Source organism: Oncorhynchus tshawytscha, linkage group LG02 (genome assembly GCF_018296145.1).
Source record: "Oncorhynchus tshawytscha isolate Ot180627B linkage group LG02, Otsh_v2.0, whole genome shotgun sequence".
Classification (NCBI taxonomy): domain Eukaryota; kingdom Metazoa; phylum Chordata; class Actinopteri; order Salmoniformes; family Salmonidae; genus Oncorhynchus; species Oncorhynchus tshawytscha.
In genome coordinates, this window is record NC_056430.1 from 12,246,683 (window position 1) to 12,261,373 (window position 14,691).

At 43.8% G+C, this 14,691-nt stretch overlaps 1 protein-coding gene across 5 annotated transcripts; it reads left to right on the forward strand.

Moving 5' to 3' along the window:
• The first annotated feature begins 615 nt into the window (after positions 1–615).
• On the forward strand, positions 616–14,691 carry ccdc66 (coiled-coil domain containing 66). 5 transcript variants are annotated; one of them, XM_042330356.1, is made up of 19 exons: positions 616–710; positions 4,029–4,090; positions 4,208–4,233; positions 4,347–4,743; positions 4,879–4,990; positions 5,102–5,208; positions 7,175–7,305; positions 7,396–7,503; positions 7,638–7,769; positions 7,919–8,142; positions 8,247–8,331; positions 8,534–8,695; positions 8,945–9,110; positions 10,966–11,085; positions 11,291–11,530; positions 11,608–11,971; positions 12,685–12,905; positions 13,098–13,219; positions 13,444–14,691. In XM_042330356.1, exons 2-19 carry the CDS (start codon positions 4,039–4,041, stop codon positions 13,516–13,518), a joined length of 2,844 nt encoding a protein of 947 aa, XP_042186290.1. In that variant the 5' UTR covers positions 616–710; positions 4,029–4,038; the 3' UTR covers positions 13,519–14,691. The 5 variants fall into 5 exon arrangements, with proteins under 5 accessions (XP_042186290.1, XP_042186303.1, XP_024239796.1 ...); XM_042330369.1 differs by having other exon boundaries at positions 695–710; positions 4,364–4,743; XM_024384028.2 differs by lacking the exon at positions 616–710 and adding an exon at positions 3,487–3,801 and having other exon boundaries at positions 11,291–11,527.

Consider the following 14,691-nt stretch of genomic DNA (forward strand, 5'->3'; position numbering starts at 1 on the left):
CAGAAACCCAAGGAACGTGGGTGCGGTTGTCTTCCATTCAGTAAAAACAGTGTCCCATCTGAAGGCTTCCAGAGAGGATGGACTGGTCTGTCGAAGTATGGAGTTGAATGGAACGCTAGTGAGCTCTTTGCATTCTTTGACGACTTGGTTCAAAACCTCTTTAGTGACAAGGGAAGCCAAATCAGGAATTTCCATTATTGCCTTTGCTGCGCTGAAGAATTGTCCATTCAACATGTTATCCACAAGTTTCTCCATGGGTCCAGTAAGGATGTATTTAGTTGGCACACTCACCTAAAATTAGAAGGGGGAAATGTCAATACCAATCAATACATTTTTTAAACTTTTAATGGCCCAGCAAGCATTTTCACCTGATACTTGCGACCAAACTATCAAAATTCAGTTATTTGCAATGGAAGGAGGAGAGAAGACTGAACGATTTGACGGTTGAATAAAGTTCAACTTTATAGGTTGTAAATGATCGCCGCATTGCTGTCAGAGATAGGATCATGGCACTACTGTGGCGCAGGACTCCAGAAAGGAAGGTACACTAGCGACCTTGAACACCTACCTGAAACTTCAAGATGTACCCCCGACTTCTCTCCAACATGCAGCAGGTATTAAAGGTGACAACACGTGTTTACCTGGTTTAGCTTCGAAGAAGCAGCATCATCATCGCCAGACTGTGGATCCTGCTCCATATCTTCTTCCAGGTATACTGAGATTTCTGCAGGCTCAGGTTTGATGTTATCGTTGTTGGGATGTGGCGTGGCTTCTTCACCTGTGTTCTCGCTCTTTGGCACAACTACTAACGTTACGGTCAAATCTCGCGGGGTAACCTTACACGCGTCTGCCATTCTCTCGTGGGGAAAAGGGGTGATACTAATCTCACCTTGTTGGGCGTCCCGAGTTCGCCATGCAAGAGAGTGACTCTCCCTCTGCTTCTGAGCACTTTCTCGAAATATACTGCCAATTTTCTCCACATCGCAAAAGCTTTTGTAGTACCTTTTGAGAAGTTTACGACACGTTTCGCAAATGATCTGTGGTAAGGCATCGTCCTGAGAAATTGGTCCAGTGAGGTCCTCCAATGCTGTGGTGTAGTCAAATGGTTTCAAACATTGACCTTCGAACTGACTGAAGAGATTGTGCACGTATATTCTATTGGAAATGTTTTCCCCACAAGCACGACATACACCGACACAACAGGTTCTCTTTGGTCTCATCATGCTAGCTACTATTAGCATGTATTAGCGTCACAGAACAGTATCTTTGCTAGCATGGTCCAGAATATATATATATTTTTCCCTGTTTGTTGTTACATTTTCATGTGTCATCCGAATTAGTCCCCTCCTCATTCGCGTGATTGGGAAACAAAAATGTACACGTTACTCAGGTGTGCTCGTTTCACCATCGTACAGCAACGAACGCGGAGTTTGCAGTCGTTACTAGAGAGAATGCAGCTATGGACGGAAGTTACTTTTTGTAGCAGGTTATGATAGAATTTCAGCTAACCCTTTCCCTAACCTAATTTTCCTAAACTGCTACGTTCATTCACGTAGGAGAACATACGTAGCAGGTTATGATAATAATTGTGGCAGGTTAAGATTAGGTAAAATGCAACAACAACAACAAAAATACGTTTGAAGTAAATTTGACAAAAGCTGGATCCCTTCTAGACATGACCCACTTTTGTCTATCGCTACGACCGGAAGGGACATTTTGTAGCAGGTTAGAAGGGCATTTTCGCGAACCTAATTATCCCAACCGGCTACGCGAATTATCCAAACATGATACGGAAGTTCTCCTAACCTGCTACGAAAAAGTTATTTATGTCTGTAGCTGTATGTGTACACCATCGAGATTCCTTTAAAAAATCATGGCACTTCCGGAAGTGACTTTAACCTAGTAGGTTATGAGCATTTACACAGCAGGTTAGGATAAGTAATGTAGCATGCTATGCGAATTAGGTTAAAGTTAGCGAAAATACTTCCCTAACCTGCTACGAAAAGTCATTTCCAGTCGTAGCTGTATCCAAAGTGGGTTTTCACATTTTAGCTAACCCTAAACCTAATTATCCTATTCTGCCACATTTATTCTCCTAATTTGCTGCATACGTTCTAAACCTGATAGGAAAAGTAAATTCGGACAAAAACTGAATCCCTGCTAGCCATAACTGTCGAAGTGACGTGTTTTTTATAGGGAGTCCCGTCAGATTATCTATTATATTGGCATGGTAGCCGAGTGACCGCCAAAGCAAAGGATATACACGTCCTCAATGCAGGCAATATCAAGCGGGACTATTCTAATGTTAATTTATGTTTAAACTAATAGCACACAGCCCAGACACCAATGCATACCCCCGTAAAACATGCCACCAGAGGGTCACAATCCCCAAGACAAGAACAGTCTATGGGAGCACAGAACTACATAGAGCCATGACTACATGGAACTCTATTCCACATCAGGTAACTAATACAAGCAGTAGAATCAGATTAAAAACAGATACAAATACACTTTATGGAACAGCAGGGACTGTGAAGCAACACAAACATTGGTGCACACACACACATGTTAACATACGCACTATACACACATACAAATGTATGTTGTGTTGTAGATATGTGGTAGTGGAGTAGGCGCCAGAGGGCACACACTTGGTGTGTTGTGACATCTGTTATGAATGCACTGTAATGTTTTTATAATTGTAATTGCCTTAATTTTTCCGGACACCAGATATGCACGTGAACATGTTATGTCACGTGCACAAGCACAGTGAAATGCCTTTCTTGCAAGCTCCAAACGCAATAATCAATATCCACATAGCACTAAAAATAACACAAGGTAGAACAAAAACATGATGAATAGAAATAAGAACACAAGAAAGTAAGAAGCTATAAACAGGGTCAGTTCCAATTCCATATTTACAATTGGAGTGATAGAGGTAGTTATGTATTTTTGTATTTAAAAAAAAAAAAATGTAACTAGGCAAGTCAGTTAAGAACACATTCTTATTTACAATGACGGCCTACCGGGGAACAGTGGGTTAACTGCCTTGTTCAGGGGCAGAACGGAATATATATTTTACCTATAAGGTTACAAGGCATCAGGATATATGATAAACAGTGTAGCAGTGGCGTAAATTATGATTGTATATGAGTGTGTTTGCGTGTGTGTGTGTAGAGTCAATATGAAGATGTTTGCATGTTATGTGTGTGTTTGGAGTGTCAGTGCAGTGTGTGGACTCATGTGAGTGAGCATCTTTATATATAACATATTTGTAACAGCCTAAATATTACGAAACGTCAACCCGATCAAATAAGCCTAATGTAATAAGACACTGTCTCACAGACCATACAATCTTTAAAAAAAAAAAAATCTCATTCGGACATATTTTGGGCGGGGTAAATCCTCTCGCTTCGCCTCTTCCTCGCTTGTCCCGTATACCATCTAGTCTAATCCCGAGTTTAAGCACAGGGGTTTACCACCGTAATGTCGGAAACGTAAAGTTAACCTATTTAGCAAGACGTATTCTGATTCGCTGCTCAATACAAACCTGTGAGTGATGAGCCAATCATTTATGTTCTCATTGGTCGTTGACAGCAACCAACATACACAATCAGAGATATTAGAAAAGGATCTCTGACACAATAAACATATCGAGAGGTATCCATGTTTAGCTAGGAGTTTGGGGAAACTGGACAATTATTACCTAGCAATGGTTAGCAAAGTTATTTGGTGAGAAACAAGATTTATGTATATCGTTCAGCCAGTTCAATGACAACTGTCAGCTAAAATGAATCTGGGGTGAGTAATGATTTTTCCTTTCACCAGTCGTGTTTAAAGTTAGCCAACGAGCTTTGCAGTTGGGTGACGTTAGCTAGATAGTTAGTTGAAGCTTGTAAACCAGCCATCAAAGTTTGGAAAGATAATTTGGCTAGCATAAAACTGTAATGTTAGATCTATATCTGCCTTATGTAGCAACATACCTAACGTTAGATCTATAGCTATTACCTTTTTGTTTTGGTGAACAGGGATGGTCTGATGTTCGAACTTGAAAATGGAAAGCCCAGGCTAATTCTAACCAATCATCATGGTAGGTATCATACCGTTCAGTTAAACTTTAAGTTATCATTATACATTACCATATACTTCAAAGGAATCCAAGCCGATTTTAACTTGAGTTGTCATTTATGTTTTGCCATGATTGTAGGTGTTGATACGAAGAATCCAAATAAGGTAAGATAGTTTTCTGCTATCTAACAACCATTACTTTTTGCACTTACGGTAATAAATGTATGAACTGTAACTATCCTTGTCGTTTTACTTTCCTTTTTATGATTTAATGTTAGATACTCTCTCGAACCAGACCACAAAATGCTCTCAACTCAAAGAAGTTTCCCGAACCAGTATCCGAGGAGCCTCTGAGAGTACAGAGGAAACGTGCAGAGAGGAGGAAGGCAGTCCCTATTACCCACACTGTGCCAGTCAAGAATGACACTCCAATGGTTGCATCCAATCATACAAAACCAAAGGCCAAGGGCAGCACTGACCACAATACCAAAGCCTTGGCAAAAGTGTCTTCAGCTAAAGGACATGGGCAGATAGCCACCGATAGACCTCCAAAGTCCACTGTGAAGGACAGCTTGGTCTGTTTGACCAATGAGCAGCTCCAACAGATCCTCAGCACAATCAACAACTCAACCATTCGCTCACAGGATCCAGATGTACACAGCCAGCCTCAAACAGGTTAGAGTGAGATGTTTACAATAATCCCAATTCAAGTGCAAATGGCTCTCTGTTAAATGAACCTGATGATGAAATTGAAGATGTACCACTACCATCTATGATGCATGTAGCTAACAGTGTTTGCATATTCCCAAGGAAATGAAGGGAACTCTAAAGAGAATTGCCTGTTGACTGGAATGGGGAGAAAAGGAAGTGCTGCACATGTTAGTGGGAATGGAAACTCACAGGGAAAAAGCGAGGATGAAAGGTAATATACTAGGAGCACATTGTAGCCTATTTGACCACTTGACAGACACCTCTAAAATGTGAAATTTCAATTATGTTATGTATTTAGCATACTTTCTTTTCTACTGGACAGGTGGGTGATTTGTGGTCAACCATCTGGCCTGTTCAGTTCTCTGGGAGAAAGAGAGATGGACAAAGAAGCACTGGAGGCCAAGAGGACACAATGGAGGAAAGAACTAGGTACCAACTAGTGATGGGTGAAATTGATCCAGTTACACATCAGGATATTATTTTTGACAATATAGCGTATCGTTTTGACTATCGCAATATTATTTGAGCTAGTTGGCTGTACCTGCACCGAAAAATACATGCACTAAGTATTTTTTCTTCATAGCTTGTTCTCCATCTTTTTAAATATGGAACCAATTTGTTTTCAGCACTTTTATTTGCATAACTTGGGCTTCTGAGTGGCGCCGCCGTCTAAGGCACTGCATCAGAGTGCAACAGTCCCTGGTTCGAATCCAGGCTCTATCACATCCGGCCGTGATTGGGAGTCCCATAGGATGGCGCACATTTGGCCCAGCGTCGTCTGGGTTTGGTTGAGTAGGCCGTCATTGTAAATAAGAATTTGGTCTTAACTGACTTGCCTAGTTAAATAAAGGTTCAATTAAAATATATATATATATATTTTTAAAATAGTTTTCTCATTGCTCTTATCCCTCTGCAGCAGACATATGGTGAGCAATATGTTTGTAACATCAAATTGCAATACATATACACTGAACAAAAATATAAATGCATCATGTGTTGGTTCCATTTTTCATGAGCTGAAATAAAATATACCAGAAAATTTCCATACGCACAACTTTTTTTCTCAAATTTTGTGCACAAATTTGTTTACATCCCTTTTAGTGAGCATTTCTCCTTTGCCAAGATAATCCATCCACCTGGACAGTTGTGGCATATCGAGAAGCTGATTAAACGGCATGATCATTGCACAATGCACCTTGTGCTGGGGACAATAATAGGCCACTCTAAAATGTGCAGTTTTGTCACAGAACACAGTGCAACAGATGTTTAAGTTTTGAGGGGGTGTGCAATTTTCATGTTGACTACAGGAATATCCACCGTGGCTGTTGCCAGAGAATTGACTGTTCATTTCTCTACCAAAAGCCGCCTACAACATTGTTTTAGAGAATGTGGCAGTACATCCAACTGGCCCCACAATCGCAGACCATGTATCACTCCTGGCCCCACAATCGCAGACCATGTATCACTCCAGGCCCCACAACCGCAGACCATGTGGTATCACTCCAGGCCCCACAAACCATGTGGTATCACTCCAGGCCCCCAGACCATGTGGTATCACTCCAGGCCCCACAGACCATGTGGTATCACTCCAGGCCCCACAGACCATGTGGTATCACTCCAGGCCCCACAGACCATGTGGTATCACTCCAGGCCCCACAGACCATGTGGTATCACTCCAGGCCCCACAGACCATGTGGTATCACTCCAGGCCCCACAGACCATGTGGTATCACTCCAGCTCTGGACCTCGACATCTGGCTTCTTCACCTGCGGGATCGTTGGAGGTGCTGAGGTGTATTTATTACTGTAAAAAGCCATTTTGTGGGGAAAAACTGATTTCAGATTGGGTGGACCTGGCTCCCACATGAGTGGGCCTATGCCCACCCATGACTGCGCCCCTGCCCAGTCATAGATTAGGGCGTAATGAATTTATTTAAATTGACGGATTTCCGTCTATGAAGTGTAACTCAGTAAAATCTTTGAAGTTGTTTCATGTTGCCTTTATATTTTTGTTCAGTATAGAATTGTGAGAATCGCAATACTTATCATGTTGGCACCTAAGTATTGTGATCTAGTATTGTATAGTACCACAGCACACCATACAGCAAGGGGCTGGTTTCACTTTCAGTACAGCATTTTTAAAAAAACAATTCGTAACATATCATACGAGTTACACATTATTTCACATATCATACGAAATGGATGAGGTAGTGCACCATTTTCTGGGACCCATTTTGGCTCCTGAGCATTACTTTTAAACTACTGGCTTACATTATACAAGACCTCTGGAGCATCAATGTAATTGATTGATTGGTGGTGTCTGGGTATTGTGGTGTGCTACAGCTTATCAGACATTAATGAAGTGATTTGATTGGCTTGCTCTCTGTCTGATTAAGACGAACAGATGGCTCTGAAGAAACAGCAGAAAGACCTGACCAGACCAGATGTCACGGCAGACTATGGCCCAAGGGGAAGGGTGACCATCACATCCAAACCTGGTCCTGGAGATGGTCACATACACACCGGGGTAGGCAATGGATTTTTTTCTGCAAAAAGTTTTCACTGTCAATGTCTAAGAAAATATGTTTGTTGACAAGCTTCTGTGGTCTCTGGCCAGATGCTAGGAGGACCCGGTCTGGAGGACACAGACACACTGTGCTCCACTCAGAGCTACAGCAGTCACAGAGACCTCCCTTCTGCCATCAGATCTGCCTTCGTAGTGGGGGTGGAGTACCATTCACTACCATAATGTACCAAACACACATTTACTATTCGAGTTACAGGGAACAGGCCATCTCAACTGAAGGTTACAACAGAGTGCTGTTGTAAAGCTGCTGTTTTTGTGGTTGTGATGTCCAGGAGGCCACCCCAGTAGAACATGCCTTCAGCGCTCAGAAGAAGGAGCATCATAGGAGGTGGCTGCAGGATCTGGACCGGCAGAGGGAGGAGGACAAGCTGCGACACCGGCAGGAGAAACAGTATCTCAGCCAAGTAACAGGCTGTTTTAATTGTTTAGTTGAATCGGGTTTGTTAGTGCCAGGTTAGAATTAAAATGTTTACCCCTGTAGGTTCCCAGGACTTGAATTGAAAACATTGCTCAATAGTGTTTCCACTAATCCACCTCCCTCCCTCCCTCCCAGGCTGAGGACCATGAGCGCTGGGCCATGCACTTTGACTCCCCCCAGATGAGAGTCCCTCTCCAGGCCCCCGTGGCTGCAGAGAGGGGCGAGTCAGAGCCCCTCAGTCAACAGAGGACCCATTTAGGAGCCCTGTCTGTGGCCTGGGACGGAGCCAGCACCTACGGAGGGGACAGTCTTGGGAGAGCCAGCGTCGACATCACTGGAGGCTTCCCACAGAAGGCAAGGTGAGCCATCCAGTACAAGAGTTTTCCCCTAACCATCTGATCTGATCGGGAACAATTATTCATTCTATTCTGTGCTATTTTATGATGTATATTTCTTTGTTCAGCCATCTCCGTACCATGACGGCCCTACTGGACCCAGCCCAGATCGAGGAGAGAGAGAGGAAGAGAGTGAAACAGCTGGAGCATCAGGTATGAGTGGGATAACGGTAGAACACCAAATCCTTTAATCTAATGTATAGTCTTACGCAATGTGCTATGATGGACCCCAGGAATATTATTTGATGTCATGGCGTCAGCTAATGGGGATCCTAATAAAATTCAAATTCTCTTGGCAATTGAGACTCTGAGAGGATTGACAGTATTGTGGATTGGTTGTCCCATCCTGTTCCAGCGTGCCATCGAGGCTCAGGTGGAGGAGAGGAGGAGGCAGCGTGAGGCGGAGGAGGCCGTTCGCCTGGCTGTGGAGCAGGAGGAGGAGAGGAGGGTGGCGCAGGAGAGAGAGCTGCTACAGAAACAGTACCAGCTCGACACTCAGAGAAAGAGACACACAGAGGTCAGAGCACATGGACGTTACACTTCTGAACATAGAGCTCATTGGGGATCTCTGCCAGTATATCATCTTTAATGAAAGAGATGACTAGCAATCACAAATTAAGTTCTTTCCATTTGTTTTCGAATTTGGAATTGTATTATAAGTTTTAGCCTACTCCTGTTGTGTATGTCATGCCAAGCATGCATTATATTAACTGACAACAGACTGTGTTTGTTGGGGTCTTTGTAACACTTGTGGTGGTCCTTGCAGGAGCAGCACAGTCGTAAGCAGGAGGAGCTTTACCTGAGTGTTCAGCGGGCCCAGGAGGAGGCCCTGAAGGACAAGCACCAGCAGAGGATCAGAGAGCTGGCCAGGAAGGGACACGACGTCTCCAAGCTGCAACACTCTCTGGAGGGGGAACCTGTCTCCTCACGGGGTGATTACTGTTACAGGGTGTCCGCAATGCCTTAAATTCTGAAACTCATTTATCTGATTCAAAGGCCTTAATAAATTAATATTTAATTAATAATAATTAATGAATAATTAATTGTTAAAATGTCTTTCCATTCAGTTTTCAAAGGGCTTAAAAAATGCAACGTAGATGACTACAGTGTTTCCGTTGTATTGTGCCACTGCTTAATTGTTACCACGCGGCAAAACAAATAATATTTTGGTTCTAAAACCATTATTTGGTCAACAGTATTATGCATTAACCTGCTTCCTGCTATGAAAGTATCTGCCCTGTCCCTGTCTCGCTGCTGGCGCTCACTTCCTCTCCCCCCTTTACACACTGAGTGAAGAGAGAGATGCGTTCTGATAGGCGCAAGCATACTGACAGTTGAGCAACATTTCGAGATTTAATTGCAGGAAAAACAACTACCCTTAATGTTGTTAAAAAATAAGAGTCTCAGCTATAATCTAAATAATTTCTCAAGTGTCAATATAGAGTTAATTACACCTTTTACAAACCGTGTGTAATTGAGATGATGTGCCAGCAGAACGGTATGGAGCAAGCCATTTAAGGTGAATAGCCCTACATCACCTGGCCTATCAATGGCATGTTTTTGTAGGACATTACATTTACTGTAAGGTCAATTGTATGGCTATCTAGAAACAATATCTTTAGTTAGCAATCTAGCAAATGTTTTGTGTCCCCACTTCCTTATGTGTTAAATGATGTAGCTATAGGCTTAGCCCAGGGCTCTCCAACCTGTTCCTGGAGATAGACTGTCCTGTAGGTTTCTGCTCCAACCTTAATCTAGCACATCTGATTGTAATAATTAGCTGGCTGTATCAGGTTAGTTACAACTGGGGTTGGATTGAAAACCTACAGGAGGGTAGCTCTCCAGGAACGGGTTTGGAGAACCCTGGCCTAGGACAATATGCACAAAAAACATGCAGTCAAATTGATCTCTAAAGAGAAAAACACATGACTATTCTGGATCCTATTTTGAAATGTTGCACGTCAAAATATCTAACTTTCTCTGAACATGTTAGATGAAATGTCTAACTTCTTTCATGTCTTACTTGGCACTGGGAAAAAGTCAGTCTAGAACCCTCACGCTTAGCCACCTTGTATCAAAGTATAGCCATTTGATACCTAATTCACTGAATGAGGGAATTATTTTATTTGACTTTTTGGTTGTAGGCTAATGTATGTTATAATGTTCAAGCATATTGCATCCAAAAGAGCTACGGGGTGTTGAGATTTGTTCCAGATTCTACAAATCAGCTGCTCAACGGGAACTTGTGAAACTGACCCTGATGTGTTTTAGCAGTGTTGGATCAAAAAGCCTGCCGACCCAGTGGCCTAGCTCTCCAGGGGAGTTGACTACATGTGCTTTATACAGTAACAGTGTTGTATATTTGACAAAGCTTTCTGGTTTCCTGGACAGGACTATAACTAGTCCTGGACTAAACTTTTTCAATAGATTATCCATTGAACATGGTGTTCAGTACAGGAGTAGCAGGGCCCGGGTAACCCTAAAAACATTTATTTTTTAAATTCCCTGGCGTAGCCTAATGGCTAGAGCGTTGGACTAGTAACCGAAAGGTTGCAAGATCGAATCCCCGAGCTGACATGGTAGAAATCTGTTGTTCTGCCCCTGAACAAGGCAGCTAACCCACAGTTCCTAGGCCAGTTAACCCACAGTTCCTAGGCCGTCATTGAAATTAAGAATTTGTTCTTAACTGATTTGCCTTTTAAATAAAGGTGTAAAAAAACAACAACCCGGGGTTCTAATTTTGGTATTTGATGAAAGCAAAGCAGGTTTTGATTGTTCTGTCTTTAGTCTTTAACACCAGCTCAGGACCATACCACTACCAGACAGAGACAGGAAGGGAGAAGGACACCCTGAGAGAAGAGACTTGCAGCACCGCCTCCCTTAGGAAGGACATGGCAGTGAAGACTGGTAACATACATTACACTATTCCTCCTAGCATGTTACAGTTTGGGTGTGGTTAACTGAATTAAGACGTTTTATTGTGAGTGTTTATCTGAATTAGTGTCATGTACCGTGTACTATACAGGCATGTATCTACTACTCACCAAATCCCCGTTGTAAATAGGCATTCTAAAATGCCTCCCTGTGTGGTGTTCTCTCTGTGTCTGCATAGAGGTGAACCCAGCAGTCAGGCCGGGCTGCACGTACACAGTGGAGGCTCTAGGTAATCGAAGCCAGGCGGTGCAAACCCCAGACATCCCTGTAGAGTACAGACCTCCTCCTCCCAACGCCAAGAGGTGCAGGCGGGAGGCCAGGCAGGAAGCACAGCTGGCTCAGAGGAACCCTCCTGGCCCCAGGGCGGGGAAGGAGAACGTTTGGCTGAACGACCTGGGAGGAAGAGTAGGAGAAGGTGGTGTGTATTGTTTTTTTTACTATGTTTATAAGTGCGAAACTAATTTCCTCCTGGGGATTAATAAAGTACAATCTCAGGTGCAGGAGACCTGTACGAGGCCTTTGCCCGGACAGACCAAGGCCAGGGCCAGAGACACAGGGGAGGAGGTCGTAGGCCAGAGTGGAACACTCAGAGACCCAGTAAACCCTATGTCCCGGCATCAGAGCGCTACCCTGCAGGGCTACAACACACCAGGCAGGAGAGCCGCCTCCGCAGGCAGATGGAACTCATGACCATGATGGAGAGGAACACCATAACCCCTCACCCCCCTGACCCCGAACCTGACCTCAGGCCTGCTGACCCCTCGCCACCACAAGCCAACTACCCTGCTAGCACTGCACAGGGCAGGATAAAGAATGGCATCACAGGTGTGACACACGCCATGGCTGTTCACACTGGAAGGTGAGTAGAAGTAAAGGCAGTAGTGTTCCATCTGTAGCCTGATTAAATCAGACTGAACACCGTGTTTGAGGTGAAATCATTTTCCACATTCCGTCTGGTTAAACGGGGTCACCACATTCCGTCTGGTTAAACGGGGTCACCACATTCCGTCTGGTTAAACGGGGTCACCACATTCCGTCTGGTTAAACGGGGTCACCACATTCCGTCTGGTTAAACGGGGCCACCACATTCCGTCTGGTTAAACGGGGTCACCACATTCCGTCTGGTTAAACGGGGTCACCACATTCCGTCTGGTTAAACGGGGTCACTACATTCCGTCTGGTTAAACGGGGTCACCACATTCCGTCTGGTTAAACGGGGTCACCACATTCCGTCTGGTTAAACGGGGTCACCACATTCCGTCTGGTTAAACGGGGTCACCACATTCCGTCTGGTTAAACGGGGTCACCACATTCCGTCTGGTTAAACGGGGTCACCACATTCCGTCTGGTTAAACGGGGTCACCACATTCCGTCTGGTTAAACGGGGTCACCACATTCCGTCTGGTTAAACGGGGTCACCACATTCCGTCTGGTTAAACGGGGTCACCACATTCCGTCTGGTTAAACGGGGTCACCACATTCCGTCTGGTTAAACGGGGCTACCACATTCCGTCTGGTTAAACGAGGCTACCACATTGTCAGATGTAACAGCATGATGTCTTGCGCCTCCAGAGTGCCCCCCAGATCCCCTCCAGTTCCTGCTATCAAACACCGCCTTCAGAACCAGTCCCGTGGCTCCCGCCTCCCTACACAGGCCCATGGTTCGCACCAGGACACAGACCGCTCCCCTCCCCCCTCGGAGTACATACCCTATCTGAGGACCGACGAGGTGTACCACATGGATCCCCGTGCCCCCATCTCAAGACCCTCCACACATCCACAGACACACACAGGTCAGAGGTCATTTTCACTGTTCTGAACCATGCTGCGGCTCTGCTCTCAACACCGTAACTTTGTCATGTTATTGTGGAGCCAAAGGCACATTTACAATAATGTAGAGTTATTGTGCATAGGGATCATCTCAGAGTTATTCTGGGTATTGTCAGATATATTTTGTATATAGCGCTAGTTTCATATTCTGACAGATGGGGTCCAGTGCAGGCCCATTAGCCCTCCCCACCAGAAGGACCCTCTGCTCCACCCAGAGCTGCTTAGGAACACAGAGAGACAGCAGGCCATACTGAAGAGCCTCTCAAAGCTACGGCAGGTATCTGTATTACATCTATGTGTCCATTACACACAGTCACATTCTCTACCCTTCTCCTCAGTGTGCTCTCGTTCACTCTAAAAGTGAAAAGACAGTCCATTCCTTTTTTAAAGCCATGAGGGGGACTAAATGAGTGTACACTTCAGGGAGATGAGTAGAGAATCTGAAAGAACTTTAATTTCACTTCTTTCATTCCTGCTCACAAGCACTGTGTTTGATTCCAGGGTTTGTTGCAGAAGCAGAAAGAGCTGGAGACAGGACTGAACCCTGTAATGATTGTTACTGAGGACCACCACTGACCTCAACACGTGACCCACAGCCTCACGTCTAAAGGCACATAGACCTAGTAAACACTCAGGTTGTACAACTGATGTAAAATTGACAAAGGTTTGTGATAGCATTGTTGTGTTGAATGTGCTGTATCACCGCAGTGTGCACTAGGTCATTCTGAACTGGAACATACAGCACTTTACCATTTATGATTGAACCGTCATCTTAGTTTGTGAAGAGTATTTAAATTTTAAGCAAATGTTGGCACTTTACTGACCACATGGGTTTGAAGAGTATTGTAGGTATTATACAGAATGTAATGGCCTGTGTGTGAGTGGCTATGATCGTAGTGTTGGTATTTGATCACTTGATATGTAGTGGTGCTTTTGCAGCCATAGAATAGAGTACGACAGTATGAGTCATAATACCCATAAAGCCTAGCGGTCAAACGGAAATGGGTCCATAGGGGATTTTAGAAACAGTTCAAAAGGGCTGTGTTTCGTGTAGTCTTACCCTGGCGTGACGTTTTGATAATCATGTAAAACTCTCAGACAAGGACCTTATCAATATATTCTCCTGTATTTACCCCCCAAAATGAACTGCTAATTAGCTGCCATAAGAGTACAAATGCCATGATGATCTGGACCAGACTGCCGAATTTAAGAATCTTTGGATTAACTGTTAGCTAAATGTAGTAATGAATAAATTGGCTACATTTGGACTATTCTGTGAACTGTCTTGAATTGACAATACCGGTTAGCAAAAGTGTGAGCTAGATGACATGCAGGAGCTTAGGAATATATTGAGTCACATGATATGATGATGGGGGGGGTAAATGTATAAGACCCTGTAACTGGTAATATGTTCCAAGTCAGAGCGATTTGTCTACATTGATACTAACTAGTATTGTTTTTGAAGTCCCCTTGTCCAAGAGAGATTTACAGTTAAACGTCATGGCAGGGTAAACCTACACCAAACACAGCCCTTATTTTAGGTGTTTCTAACATCCCCTATGGGGAAAAAGGAACGGAACCACTTTGTTTGACCGCTAGGTTTTATGGGTATTCTGACACTTCCACTCTGGGGCTCTGTTACTAGTTTATTTACAAGCTTTGAAGGGACTTTCATCTAATGACCACGTGTATAAATTGTTATTTAAAATGTACTGTGTTGAGTGAATAAAAGTTTTTTTTTTAAATATA